The sequence below is a fragment of the Coturnix japonica genome, chromosome Z (genome assembly GCF_054131305.1).
Source record: "Coturnix japonica strain WE chromosome Z, WE-NBRP24, whole genome shotgun sequence".
Taxonomy (NCBI): Eukaryota; Metazoa; Chordata; class Aves; order Galliformes; family Phasianidae; genus Coturnix; species Coturnix japonica.
The window spans coordinates 29,467,402-29,482,443 of NC_140702.1; the positions used below are offsets into that span (position 1 = coordinate 29,467,402).

The window sequence follows — 15,042 nt, forward strand, 5'->3', positions numbered from 1 at the left end:
GTTCCAGTGCTCCGTCACCCTCACCTTAAACAAGTTCTTGTGCACATTCATGTGAATCTTCCTGTGCTCCAGTTCCAGCCATTTCTCCTTGTCTTGACTCCACACCCTGCTGAAAAGAGTCTGGTCTCTCCGCTTTGCCCCCCACACCTTTAGGTATTTATAGATCTGGATCAGATCCCTGCTCAGCCTTCTTTTCTCGAGGCTAAACAGATCCAGGTCATGTAGCCTTTTTTCACAGGGGAGGTGCTCCGGGCCCATCATCTTTGTGGCCCTCCACTGGACTCTTTCCAAGAGATCCCTGTCTTTTTTGTACTGGGGAGCCCAGAACTGGACACAGTACTCCAGATGAGGCCTTACGAGGGAATAGTAGAGGGGGAGGATCACCTCCCTCGACCTGCTGGCCACGCTTTTTTTAATGCACCCCAGAACGCCATTGGCATTTGTGGCCACTAGGGCACACTGCTGGCTCATGGCCAACTTGTCATCCACCAGACACCCAGATCCCTCTCTGCAGACCTCCTCTCCAGCAGGTCTTCCCCAAACCTGTGCTGGTGCATGCAGTTATTCCTCCCTAGGCGCAAGACTCTACACTTGCTTTTGTTAAACCCCATCCGGTTTCTTCCTGCCCAGCTCTCCAGCTCATCCAGGTCTCACTGAATGGCAGCACAGCCCTCAGGTGTGTCAGCCAATCCTCCCAACTTTGTATAATCAGCAAACTTGATGAGGGTGGCCACTATCCCCTCGTCAAGGTCACTGATGAAGGTGCTGAACAAGACTGGACCCAGCATATTATCCAGTATCCATACGTAGATATTACATCTGCTCAGTGTTGTCACTTCACAGTCAGCAGTGTCTGAGGCTTTGATCGAGTCTTCCCATGTCAACCCAGCCATGATAAATTTCCAGATCCATACAGCACTGGAGTGCCTTCAACAAAACCCATGTCTTTCTCAGAGGTGGCAGGAAATGGAACTACCAACTCTTCCCACAAGCCAGCACTGCTGCCCTGCCCTCTGCACACATTGGTTCCTTTCACACCAGGTCAAAGAAGGCCCATGGGTGGCTCTTAGCTGGGGGCAGCAGGGGTGGTCCCCTCTGCCCGGCATGCACCAGGCCTAATCCAGGCTGTGTCTCCCATCTGGATTGCAGACAGGAGTGACTCTGCCCATCCAGATGGGCTCATTGTACACTACAGAGGCAGCGAGCCTGGAGCACTTGGCTTGCAGGAAAGCCTTGTGTAGCCAGGGCCAGTTCAGCATGGGGCTGCTGCAGGGCAGCTCTCCTGGCTTGTGGCAGCATGGGTGGCCTCCGGGCCAGGCAGATGTTGCACCTCCCCACTGCACAGCTGCGCAGCTCAGACAACAAGCTGTCACACAAAGCTGACGGCCTGGCTATATGGGGAGCTGAGCAGCCACACAGTCAGCGCTGCCTCGTCCAGGCCATAGAAGGACAGTCCAAAAAAGACAAGCTGGAACACTGAAAAGGCTGCCATATTATCAACCCCAAAGTGCTCACAGGAAGACATGGGTTTTGTTGAAGGCAACCCAGTGCTGCATGGATCTGGAGATGTTTGTCACAGTTGGGGCAAAGTGGGAAGACTCAGTCAATGCCTCAAGCTGCTGCAAAATGACAACAGTGAGCAGATGTAATACAGGGAATGGAATGGACCGAGGCACTGTGGAGAACCCGGGCGCCATTGTAGCAGATGATGATCGCCTGTTGTGACGTCTTCTTCTTAGACATCTTCCTCTCTGCTGTACTGTATCCTTCTTTACATTTGTCTTGTAATGTTGGCAAATGATGTCAAAGTTCAACCTGAATTGTGTTTTGTTACTTCTACCACTATTCCACTGCAACATCAAAACCAATCATTTAGAGGTAGGATTTTTTTTTTATAGAATCATAGAATCACAAGGTTGGATAGGACCAACATGATCATCTAGTCCAACCATGCACCCATTACCGTTGCTACCACAAGCCACTATGCCATATGTCATAGCTCCTCATCCAGACGCCTCTTGAACACTGCCAGGGATGGCGACTCCACCACCTCCCTGGGCAGCCATTCCAGTGCCTGACCACTCTCTGAGAGAAAAAGTTCCTTCTTATGTCCAGTCTAAACCTCATCTGATGCAACTTGTGGCCATTTCCTCGGGTTCTGTTTGTTGTCTGAGAGAAGAAGCCAAACCTCTCCTCACCATAACCTCCCTTCAGGAAGTTGGAGAGTGCAGTGAGGTCTTTCCTGAGCCTCTTCCAGACTAAAGAATTCCAGCTCCCTCGGCCACTCCTCATAAGATTAGTGCTCCAGACCCCTCACCAGTTTTGTTGCCCTTCTTTGGACACATTCCTCAATGTCTTTCTTGTAGCGAGTGCCCAAAACTGAACACAGTACATGAGGTGCAGCCTCACCAGTGCTGAGTCCAGGGGGATGATTACTCCCCTGCTCCTGTTGGCCACACAATTTCTAATGCAGGCCAAGGTGCCATTCGCCCTCTTGGCCACCCGGACACACTGTTGACTCATGTTCAGCTGAGCATCAACAAACACCCCCAGGTCCTTTTCCTCTTCACAGTCATCCAGCCACTCAGCCCCAAGCCTATAGTGCTGCGTGGGGTTATTGTGGCCAAAGTGCAGGACCAAGCACTTGGCCGTGTTGAACCTCATCCCAATCACCTCAGCCCAGCAATCCACCTTATCTAGATCCTTCTGAAGGTCCTCCCTGCCCTCGGGCATACCAACACCACCTCCCAACTTGGTGTCATCTGCAAACTCACTGATGGTACACTCAATCCCCTCGTGTAGGTTATCAATAAAGATATCAAACAAGATGGGCCCTGTCATGAGTTAGCAACACAATGCACGGTTCTTGTGCCAGGAAGATTTATTTACTTCTGTGATGAACATGATCGTAACGGTGTATCTCTCACTGTCATCCTTCTAAGCAAGCCTTTTCATATTCTAAGATGTGCATTCAGTACATTTCCACTAACAATCCACTGGCTAGAAAGCAAGCAAGTTTCGATATGGATATTGGATAATAAAGTGGAAGGAGACACTGTGAAAAACCTGAGCGCCATTGCTGTGGTTGGAGTGCAGCAGATGATGATGGCCCATTGTGATGTCACTGGCACCATCACGCCTACGTGAGGAGCAGTGACACACGCAGCACGTCACTAGGGTGGATTGTGACGTCCTGGCCCTCAGTGCTTGTAGCCGGGACACAGAGTCTCTCTCTCAGTCTGGCTTGTGCCTGAACTCCAGCCGAGCGTGTCTGTGAGGTTTGGAGCGAGCGGCAAGTCTTGCCTTGGTGCTGGTCTCGTGTTCTGGGAGCTGCTGACAGCCGCTCTCAGTACTCGTCCCCAGAGCCATCGGAGTTTCTTCCCCAACCTGCCTGGTTCAGGCAGCCGGGGCACCCAAAAGGCCGCAGCAGCAAAGGGAGCCGGTAAGGGGACACCTCACCCTGGGCAGCTGGGAGGGAGGGACCTGGGCACTTGGCAAGGGACGTGGGCACTTGTTCCTCCCCTGCCGGGTTGAGCGAGTGACCGTGGCCTCTCTTCCTTTCCTAGTGTGACCCCTGCTGCTGCAGCAGCTGTGTGAGGATCAGCCCCTCATCCCCTGCACTTTCCACCACCACAGCTGGACAGCATGGCTGCTGAGCTGGATCATCGCTGCACCATTTGCCTGGACAGCATGGACAATGCCAGCTACGTAATGCCATGCCTGCACCAGTTCTGCTTTGGCTGCATCCGGCGCTGGGCCCAGACTAGGCCCAAGTGCCCACTTTGCAATGGCAGGGTGACGTCCATCCTGCACTCTGTGCGTTCTGACAACAACTTTGAGGAGTATGTTGTCAGACAGGATGGGCTAAGGGCCAGAAGAGAACCCCAGAGCCAACCAGAGGCGATGCCAACCTGGGTGTCCATTTTCCGCCAGCACCCAGCTGTGCTCCGGCCCCTAATGCCTTGGGTGCACCAGGAGGTGAGGCAGCTCTTTGGGGCTGACGACAGGGCAGCCTTTACAGCATTCCAGCTTGCCCTCTTTGGCTTGTCTTTATATGGCCTGGACGAAAGAGCGCTGACTGTATGGCTGCTCAGCTCCCTGCAAAGCCAGGCCGCCAGCTTTGCGAGACAGCTCGTTGTCCAAGCTGTGCGGTTGTGCAGTGCAGAGGTGCAACGTCTGCTGGGCCTGGAGGCCTCCCATGCTCCCACAGGGCAGGAGGGCAGACCCGCAGCTGTCCATGGTGCAGCTACACCATCAACAGGAACTGTTGACGACAGTCTACAGCCATCCAGGAGCACCAGGGAAGCAAACACGGAAGGGGAGCTTCCTGGCCCCTCATCCTCTGCCCTTCGTGAGGGTCCCAGCCAGCCTCCATCCAACCCGGCTCTGATGCACAGAGTCCAAGCAGCAGCCCAGGAAGAGCCGGGGGAGGCAGTGCCAGGTCCCTCCAGTGCCAGCACAAGCAGGGAGCGCTCTGGCAGGGCGCCACGGCGAGCCCAGAAGAGGAGGAGGGCCCACACTGCTGAGGACACTGCACCTCCTGCCAAGAGGCCACCCCGCAGGCGGCGCTAGGACAGTGCCCCAGCAGCTGGCCAGAACACGGGCCACAAGCAGCCCTCAGGGGCTCGGACTGCAGCAGAACACAGAGTCGCTGAATGGCCCAGATTGGAAGGGGCCTCAAACATCACCAGTCTTCATGCCTCCCTGCCACAGGAAGGGCCACCAACCTCCATATTTATTACACCAGGCTGCCCAGGGCCCCATCCACCTGGCCTTGAACACCACCAGGACGAGGCATCCACAGCCTCTCTGGGCAGCCAATTCCAGCACCTCTCCACTCTTACTACAGATCTTCCCCTTGACATCCATCCTCAACCTTCCCTCCCTCAACCTAACACCATTTCCCCTTGTCCTGCTCCTATCCACCCTTTCCAAGAGTTGATTCCGCAATAAAATTCCATAAAAATTATCCGTGTTGCCACCCGTGCATCTGTCAGCGCCGCACACAGGGCAGGTCTGACCTCTGCTGGGCCTGGAGGCCTCCCGTGCTGCTGCTATCGTTCCTTTGGGACCTCCCACAGCACACTGCAAAGGCAAATGTGCAGAGGGGAGGCATTGCATTACTTCTAAGAATGGCACGAGCTCAGTCATCTCCACCAGTCAAGTGCACCCATGTCTTTACGCTGTCCTCTGCTTGCAAGACAAAAGGTTTCACTCCATTCCTACTATAATGTGTGCGCAATGAACTACGCAGGAATGCTATCACGGTAGCAAGGTCCTACTCTACAGCAAGTGGGGATACACTCAAATACAGCAGCTGTGGACAGAGAAAGAAAGGAAAAAATCTGCTTTACTTGCTAGGCTTCAGGGAGGCAGGGATCACAGCGTTACACTATCAGAAATACACGAATTTCCTTCTGAACAAGCACAGGTTGCTTCACTTGCCTTTTCTATCTCATGCTGTTTTGCAGGGCTTAAGCTCAGCCAGATTGGTTGTTTCATTTGACAAATAGTACTCATCCCTTCTCTGCTGCAAAAGTGTTGGATCTACTGAATATTTGCCAATATGCGGATGGAGCAGACCCTTCAATCCTGACGACAGAAGTCAAACTTCTAGCCTTTGCCCAAATGAGAGATTATATCTTTGCCCAGTAAGCAGTGACTTTGTCTGCACCTAATTCATAATACTTTAGGTTCAGGCTCTTGAAGCTGCACTCCTGTAGAAGACCTGCCTGATCTTCTCATTGTTTCTGGTTGCTGCACTGTCTGGCAGCCTGGCCTGACTCTGATGCTACAGGGACAGTTGCTCCAACAGCTGCATGATGTACCTTTGTGGCACATCAGCAGAATTGCTGGGATGTGTCTGCTGTTACAGGTAGCTGCTTGCATCTCTTCACTGCAATCTGCTTTGCGAACTGCTGTGTTTCTTGTCTGCCACTCAGCTGTGCCTCTGACAGCTCTCATGCATCATCCCTAGCTGGGATTTGCTGAGCGAAACTCGAAATTGGCTGTGATACGCATCCTTGTGATGCCACCTGCTGGTAAAGAGCTGCAAGTTTACTGCAGCCTGCCCTGCATACACCGCTGCCGAAGGGACTGTCGTGCACTGTACGTCTCATATCTCAGTTCTACCCATTGCTTCACCTGAAGTTTTAGGATTTTTTATATTATTATTATTTTTATTTCTTTTCTTACATAAATCTGGCTTCTTCAGTTTCTCTTCCTTCGTTTTCTCTTCCTCCTCAGAAGATTTCAAGAGGCTGTTACAGCTTCTCTACCTCTTGTCTTGTCTCTGTATTGTCATCACTGGCATAAACTCAAATAGCTCTTCTTGTTGTCTTAAAATTCACCTCGTTCTCCAGGCAAGTTTCATGTGGTCTTAATCGCTGATGTTTCATCATGCTTGCCCCACCATTTCTTTGCTAAAGCAGCATTTTCTCCTTCCCATACCCCATCCCTCATATATCTCCATTGTCCTGCATCCTTTATTCCCTCATGTGAACGACAACTGTCCACTGATCCCTATTTTCCCTTTAGTATTGGATCTTTCTTTAGCTGCATATCTCATGAGGTATGTTCCAGTCTTCAAGATTCTTTTTCCTTAGCATATCTGAAATGAAGCATTTTCCTTCCACCGACACACTGAGTTTCTCACCCTCTGGTACCTCAGCATACTTTTTGTGGGCTTGATGTTTGCATTAATAAAAATAGAAGCTGAGCATCGCTAGGCATGGGTATGGAAGGTCTCACATACAAACAGAAGAATTAATCCAGAGCCTTCTGCTAAGTAAACTGTCTCCAGACAGACGACTTTTGTAATGAAAGTTTCTGTCCTGTTCTAGTGTAATAGTGAAACCTCTTCTTCATTTTCAGGGATGAACTATGACTTGCTGACTTATCTCTGCACGTTTTGAGGCTTTTACACTCTTTATCCTATTCCCAAGTCTTTCTAACTAGGCTGGCATTTTCAAGAAGTTGTTTTGTTGTTTTCTAGTCAGGATTGAGAGATGGAATCAGAAAAATGTGACAGAACTTCAGAAAATGGTGTCTTAACTAACAGAAATGTGTATATTTTGAGTGATTTCACCTTAGGATATTTGCCACAAATGCTTGCTAAAAAGAGTGGACCATGTTTAACAACTCATTTTACTTTAGATAAAATCTAATTTTTTAAAATCTTGATCTCCACTTTTACGGTGTTTGGAAACTGAGGAGCAACCTCCTCTTGAGGAAAATGAAGGGATACTACGCAGTAAGGTAGCATATGTGTTAGCAGGGAAACAGGTCAGACTCTTAGTGCTTCATGAAACCATGAATGGAAGAGCAGACACCACCTCTCTAACTGTTACTTAATCTATGCCGACATTTCAAAGGCAAGCTTCCAAAACTGCTTTTTCACCAGTGGAATTGGCCACATGTTTTTTTGACGCTGAAATTCAGGCAAGTCACAGTAGGTTTGAACAAGTAATTTAATTTCTTGAGACAGGTTTGGGCTTTTGTTTTCCTTCTCAGAAAGTTCATTATTGGCTTATCATGCTTGACACCAAGGAGAAAACAAACAAGCCATTTGTCATAATGAAAACTGAAGAGTTAACCTTTACTATAAGTTCTTATGGACATTTTAGAAACTGAGTATGTTTATGCGAGAACAAAAGACCATCCTAATAAGACTGTCCATACCGTGAGAATAAACACTTTAAGCTATTTACTCAGTTTTAAACTAAATTCCACAGTTGGTGTATTTAAAAATAGCAGTGCATATTGTATTAACAGGTAAAGTAAACAAAAAAACCAGAGCATTTAAAAGAAAATTCAACATTAAAAAACAAAACAAACAAACAAACAAACAAAAAAACAGCACTCAGCTACACGTATTTTCAAAGGACCTTTTATGATCTTTGATTTCTACTGTGCTCTGTTTTACAAAATGCATATTGTTTACTGTATTTTCACTTAAAATTTACGCTCAATTTTATTTATGTATTTATAACACTAATTCTCCTAATTGGAAAGGTTTATTTACCTCTCAGATTCTGGCTGTCATTTTTAATTCAGCACATTCCCAAGTGGAATTAGGGACATGGTGCATCGTGGAATTTGGAACAGGAAGATCTGAATGCACATCAATCAAACAGTAACACTGCTTGAAACCGTTTCGATATGTAGAGTGAATGTCTATTAAAATGGGTTATTTTTTTAAATTCAGGTCAGGCACAAATGCTTCAAAGGGGCAGTAATTTCCCTTGTATCGTACTTTAATAAAACCCTAATTTCAGCAACAACTCTTTGAATGGCAAGAAGCAAAGATGGATTTAATTAATTTTACGTGGATAACTATCTATATTACTTGCAGCAATAAAACCAGTATGTCGTAACAATGTACAGTGTTTGCATCCACTGTGAATCCCACAGATAGGTCATATTTTGAAAAAAAGTATCAGGCATTTTGTTCTTTATGTCCACTTTTAACTATGGGACAAGGAAAACACAAAGAACAGATCATTTTTCAGTGTGACTTTCAAAATCACAGGAAGCTGAGATAATTTATACTGACCTTATTTATCAACTAAATAATCCTTGTCCCTGCAAGCTAATGTAGTGTTTGTAAATATAATCATGTTACATTCAGTGTCTGTTGCCCTTCTCTGGCATTTACCAATCTGTACCTCATAAGGATATTCTAAATCCAGTGGAAACAAATTGCAATCTCTGACATAGAGAGCAACTCCCCCTCCCTTCCTACCTCACCTACCTCTCCTAAAGAGGCTATAGCCGCCGATGGCAGTATCCCAATTGTGGGAGTCATCCCACCATGTTTCTGTGATAGCAACAGTGTCATAACTTTCCCAGTGCATCACAGTTTCCAGTTCCTCCTGCTTGTTACTCAGGCTGCCTGCCATTAGTACAAAGGTACTTCAGCCAGGCTATCCATCTGGCCACCTTTATAAGGGATCCAGGATCCGCTAGAACAGCAGCATCCCCAGCATCCCCCTGCCCTACTTCCTCCCTTTGCACTCTGCCGTCATTGCCCACGGATTTTGGTACAAACCCTCGAATGACCCGTTCAACCCCTGTAGCTATTATTTTGCCCCCTTCCCCCTTCGTTCCTAGTTTAAAGACCTGTCAATGAGTCCCGATAATTCTTCAGCTAATATCCTCTTACCCCTCAGGGACAGGCTGCTTGCATCAGCAGCCATCATGCCAGGTGCAGTGTAGATTGCCCCATGGTCAAAAAAGCCAAAATTCTTGTGTCTGCACCAGCTCTTAAGCCATCTATTTAAGAGTTGGGTTTTTTGCATCCTCCCAGTACCTTTCCCTGACACCACGGGTGTAGAAGAAAAGACCACCTGCACCCCAGCTCCTTCAAGTATTTGCCCCATTCCCCTGAAGTCTTTCTTGATAGACCTCAGGCTTTCCTTATCAACTTCTTCACTGCCATACTGAATTACTAAAAGTGGGTAGTAATCTGAAGGCTGAATCAATCCAGGAATTATCTTTGAAATGTCCCTGACCCATGCCCCAGGAAGGCAGCACACCTCTCTGCGGGTAGGGTCGGGCCAGCATATAGGGCCTTCTGTTCCTCGCAGAAAGGAGTCACCTATGACAATCACCCTTCTGTCCTTACGGGTAGAAGCAGTCTTGAGGCTTGGGGGTGACTGCTTCGCCTGAGGCAACCTCATGGGTGAACCTGTCTCCACACTCTCACTCGTCCCCCCCTCAAATTCCAGGGCCTCAAACCTGTTTCGCAGAGGCACCTGGGGAGCTGAGGATGGTTGGGATGGGGGATGCCCCCTCTGCTGAGCAGGTACATGTTTCCACTCCTCCTCCCTTCTCAAGTTGCTGCTGGGGGGAAGAGAGGACAGGAGGCTCACTGCAGCGCTGTCAGCTGGCTAGTTCCCCTTTACCACCTGTTTGTAAGGTGGCAGGGGCTGACATGCTCCATGAGGAGCCTCAGCTGTGTGCTGAGAACCTGAGGCTGAGAGGGACTGACACCACCAGTCAGTCTCCCTCTCACACTCTTCTATAGTCCTCAGCCTTTCCACTTCCTCCTTCAGGTCAACTATGAGGCTGAGCAAGTAGTTCACCTGGTCGCAGAGAACACAATCACTGCCTCCCTCACCAAGCACTGAAAGGGCCAGGCTCTGGCACTCAGTACAGCCAGAGACCTGCACACCAGCATCTCGGGTTGGGGGCTCAGTCTGAGTCTTCTCAGACCTTTTGGCAGCAGCCTTCCTATCAGGCATGTGCAGGACCTCAGTCTGGGTCTCTGCAGTACTCTTGGTTGCTGCCTCCCGTTTCTGAGAGCATGGGACCCTTGTCGGGGCCTCCTCAGTATTTCTGGCAGCAGCCTTCCGCCGGGGAGCACCCATGTCGGAGCAGAAGACTTATCAGCACTGAAACAGGAAGACACGAGGTGCACGGACCCGGACCCGGACCCGGACCCGGACCCGGACCCGGACCCGGACCCGGACCCGGACCCCTCGTGTCCGTCTCTGGTGGCAGCGACTAGTCGCTCCCTGTGCCCGTTTAAATCTCCCTCCTTTGCCAGGCAACGCCCACGTCACGTCAGTCACGTAGCCGCTCCCGCTCAGCTGCCGGGCTTCTCCTCAGGCCGGGGGTTCCCTGCTCGAAGGAACCGCCCGAGATCCCCCTCGAACCACGCGGTCAGTCGCTGCTGATCGGTCCGGGACGGCTCCGAGTCAGGCGACTTGGGCGATCAAAAGGGCTGAATCAGAATTGAGATGAATCAGAAAGGGTCGGCTTCTTCGGTTTTCAGGCAACACACATTAGCTACCTGCACAAACAAAGCACGTGAGCTAAAAGGACAGAATGAGGGTATATATTTACATTCATTCATAAGCAGACCTTCCTGGCTAAATGCTTTGACTACATTTCCTTTCTTTTTTAATCTTTTGGGAAATGAAGACTGAGGGAAAACAATCTTTCTATTCTGCATGCAGAGACAGAAGACTGAAGCAGGAGGTTGATTCACTGAAAACCATACACCTTGCTCTAGAAAATACAATCACATCAGAGAGAGAAAGAGAAAATGGGTCAGAAGATCTGGTTAGAAGAAAGTGGAATACAGCAGAGATCACTGGTATGTAGCGTGGTGCCTGCAGTTCTGACCATCTCAGTAGGGTGCTGGAAGGTGCTGGCAGGGTCACTGGGTAGCAATGCACCTGGCCTGCTGACAGGTGCTACTCCTGAACTGATGAGAAACAGGATGGCTGAGGTTGGAAGGAACCTCTGGAGGTCACTTAGTCTGCGACTCCTGCTTCAGCAGGGACACCCAGAGCAGGCTGCCCATGTCCAGGTGCCTTTTGAAGATCTCCAAGAAGGAGAGTCTACAGCCTCTCTGGGCACCTTGTACCAGTGCTCAGTCACCCACCTGGAGAAGAAGTGCTTCCTGGTGCTCAGAGAGACCCTGTACCAGATTGTGCCAATGGCCTTTTGTCCACTGAAAAAAGCCTGGCTCCATCCCAGTTGTACCCTTCCTAGTAAGTATTTGTAAACACTGGTAAGATCCCCTGGCACCCTCTCTTCTCCAGGCTGAACAGTTTCAGCTCTCTCAGCCTCTCCTCATCAGACAGATGCTCCATCTCTTCTTCATCTTGGTGGCCCTTTGTTGTGCCCTTTCCAGTGTGTTAATGTCCCTCTTACACTGGAGAGTGCAGAACTTCACACAGTACTTCCAAGCGTGGCCTCACCAACAGGGGGTGATGGCCACTGGTAAAAAAGATCACAGGACCAGTCCCATCCTGGACAATTCCTAAAATGTAATGCATATATGGCTTACATTTACCTTTATTTATTACTAATAATGTTTATCCCTGTCACAGACGCTTTCAAAACCTGAGGACTGTCAAAGCAGCTCAAGAGGACGTTCAGAGGCATAACAACCCAAGTTAGGTATGTTTGAATCATCCACCAGAATATCAACTCTTTTGATTTCTGGTGTACCTGGGAAAGAAAAAGCAAAGAAGGAACAAGTAGCAATCACATCTCACTACATCAAACTGAAAATAGCTTCCATTTTCAAAATTAAAATTACAAATTTAGAGCAACACTTTACAGCTCTTCTCTAAAAACCATTAATTTACAGTGAAGGAGAAAAACTTTATTATTGCTGCTGTTGTTTAAACTTTATAATAGTTTTGCTTCCAGTGTGCAACAGGGTGTAGTTTCAAACCAATGGAATAAAAACTGGCAATTCTTGTGATGAAGCAGGTATCCAGGCAATAGTTAATTCACATTGCCATGTTGTGAAACTCAAGAGTGGAACATACAAGGTCAACAGAAAGACTCAAGGAAAAGAATGTCATGAAAGCAGAGTACATCTGAAAGAAATGGAAGCTTAAGGCTAACCAAGCTTTGCTTAAAAAAACTACACAGATTTTCTGCCCCATGCCTCTAAAATGAACATGTATGTTGAGCTCCCAGAGCCACTGAGTTCCCAAAATGGTTTGGGTTGGAAGGGCCTTCTAAGATCATTTAGTTCCATCTCCTGTGCTATAGGCAAGGTCACCTCCCTCCAGACAAGGTTGCTCACAGACCCATCCAACCTGGCCTTGAATGCTTCCAGGAGGAAGCACATCCTCTCTGGGCAACCTGGGTCAGTGTCTCACCCCCCTCACAGTAAAGAATTCTTCCTAATGTCTAGCAAAGCAAGGAACTTTCATAAAACAAAAGATGACCATAAAGAGTCTTATTTCATATGAACATACAATATGTTTTAAATCCCAGAATCACAGAATGACCCAGGTTGGAAGGGACCTCAAGGATCATGTAGTTCCAACCCCTGTGCCTAACAGGGCCACCAATCATACACCATTACTAGATCAAGTTGCCCAGGGCCCTGTCCTACCTGGTCTTGAACACCTCCAAGGACGGGGCATCCACAACCTCCCTGGGCAGCCTGTTCCAGGGCCTAACCACTCTTCTAGTAAAGAACTTCCCCCTAACATCCAACCTAAATCTTCCCTCTTTTAACTTAAAACCATTTCCCCATGTCCTGCTATTGTCAGCCCTTTTGAAGAGTTTACTCCCCTCCTGGGAGTAAGTTCCCTTCAGGTATTGAAAGGCTGCAATGAGGTCACCCCGCAACCTTCTCTTCTCCAGGCTGAACAAGCCCAACTCCCTCAGCCTGTCCTCATAGGGGAGGTGCTCCAGCCCCCTGATCATCTTCGTGGCCCTCCTCTGGACCCTTTCCAAAATCTCCATGTCTTTTTTGTACTCAGGGCTCCACACCTGGACACAGTACTCCAGATGGGGCCTCACAGGAGCAGAGTAGAGAGGGACAGTCACCTCCCTATCCCTGCTGACCACCCCTCTCTTGATGGAGCCCAGGATCCCATTTGCTTTCCAGGCTGCCAGAGCGCACTGCTGGCTCATGTTGAGTCTTTCGTCCATCAGGACCCTCAGGTCTTTCTCTGCCGAGCTGCTCTCAAATGATAACTTTCTTTCCCCAGATGAAGGTGTCTAGGAGATGAATTTCTTGTAAAAAGTGATATTTCAAACCTGGAATGCAGGGAATGTTCCAGTTCTATGAACTTAAGGACACATTTTCTTTTAAGCAATATGAACATGGCACATGTTTCCTTCAAAAGGAAACACCAAATGGGACTGAAAACTAAAATTTCAAATGTGAATGAATGAAGCCTCAAAGCCTTCACAAAGTTTAAACAATCCCATTTACCTGCTTTAATGTCAGCACTAGAGTAAATATTATAGTTTGCGAGATTAGATGATGGTAATTTTGATATACAGCGTGTCCATAAAAGATCTAGAACTTAACTGCTAAATGCACTTCCAGAGAAAAACTGTAAGGAGGCAAAGTCTTCCAAATCTTTCACGGTCTGAATTTTCTGCTATGACATAACAAGTAGCTTGATTATCCCATGAGGTACTACTTGGATATAAAGGGAAAACAACCCAATATTTTGCTAGGATGTAATGTCCCTTCTTTCCCAATATATTACTACCAGCAGTAAACATTCAAGGATATAGAATAAAACTGATGGAAAGATGCTTTTCTTCTCCTATTACATCCTCCAAGTTCCCAGTGCTGACAAGGACTTCCAGGACAAAAGACAAAAGAAGATAAGAAAGGTATAGCATTTGACATTTTATTATTGAGGTATGCACAGAAAGCTCTGGAAGCACAGTGCCACAGACAGCACACCGACAGCTTAAGGGAGACTTGTTACTTATCTTTCTGAATGGTGCCACTCCAGACGCATCTTGAACACTGCCAGGGATGGCGACTCCACCACCTCCCTGGGCAGCCATTCCAGTGCCTGACCACTCTCTGAGAGAAAACATTTTCCCTTAAGTCTAATCTAATCTTCCCCTGGAACAACTTGTTTAGTTAAAGTACAACTAACTACAACATATTATTAACATTTAATGACCAAAATGTTGCTGCTCATTCTCAAGATCTCTAATAGCTCACACATCGTGGCAACAGAAAATGTGGTTCATATAGGCAAAAGCATTATTGGTGACTGTGGAAAAGGGACAGAGGGGAACCAATAAATTTTACATCACACCACAAATATTTACTGTTTGCACTAAGAGAAAGTTGCAAGAGTAAGAGGCTGTTGTTCTATGAATGCACGAGGAAGTAAAGGGGGATGTGTCGCTCTGCCTGATGTTCTGTGGAGATGTTAATGAGTAAAGTGTTCAGAACTGGAATTCTGAGAGATAGAAGGACAGCGAACAGATGGTTGTGCCCCTGGCAGCCCCTTGTGGTGCAGAAACCACAAAGGGACACAAGGACATTGCATACTCAGAGGCATAGGGCAGACCCATTTGTTCTTTCTAAACCCTGATAGCTTCCAAAAAGTTCTTGGCTTCAGCAGTTTCTCTTCTGAAGCAGATGCCATTTCTGTGTGCTGAGAAACCTCTGACTGATTTTGACCTCCATATGAACTCAGGTTAACTTATCACATGCAGTACGTTGTGGCAAATATTTTCACAGAGGTACTTCTTCCTGTGTGGAAAACCATGTTCTCTCAGTTATTTTTACCAGTCTCTTGC

The 15,042-nt window shown here is 47.9% G+C and overlaps 2 protein-coding genes across 2 annotated transcripts; one reads left to right on the forward strand and one right to left on the reverse strand.

Annotated features, from left to right (window-relative positions):
- The first annotated feature begins 3,630 nt into the window (after positions 1-3,630).
- Positions 3,631-4,938, forward strand: LOC146753857 (uncharacterized). Its single transcript, XM_085528145.1, has one exon. The coding sequence runs from the start codon at positions 3,646-3,648 to the stop codon at positions 4,570-4,572; it is 927 nt and encodes a 308-aa protein (XP_085384271.1). The 5' UTR covers positions 3,631-3,645; the 3' UTR covers positions 4,573-4,938.
- A 4,127-nt stretch (positions 4,939-9,065) lies between these two features.
- On the reverse strand, positions 9,066-10,370 carry LOC146753858 (uncharacterized). Its single transcript, XM_085530051.1, has 2 exons — positions 9,925-10,370; positions 9,066-9,867 (listed from the first exon to the last, which is right to left on the reverse strand). The coding sequence occupies exons 1-2, from the start codon at positions 10,368-10,370 to the stop codon at positions 9,108-9,110; spliced, it is 1,206 nt and encodes a 401-aa protein (XP_085386177.1). The 3' UTR covers positions 9,066-9,107.
- Between the last annotated feature and the right edge of the window lie 4,672 nt (positions 10,371-15,042).

Coding starts and splice junctions, on each gene's coding strand:
- LOC146753857 (XM_085528145.1), top strand. CDS start 3,646: ATGGCTGCTGAGCTGGATCATCGCTGCACCATTTGCCTGGACAGCATG.
- LOC146753858 (XM_085530051.1), bottom strand. CDS start 10,370: ATGGGTGCTCCCCGGCGGAAGGCTGCTGCCAGAAATACTGAGGAGGCC. Junction 9,868..9,924: donor CATGGAGCATGTCAGCCCCT/GCCACCTTACAA, acceptor CGCTGCAGTGAG/CCTCCTGTCCTCTCTTCCCC.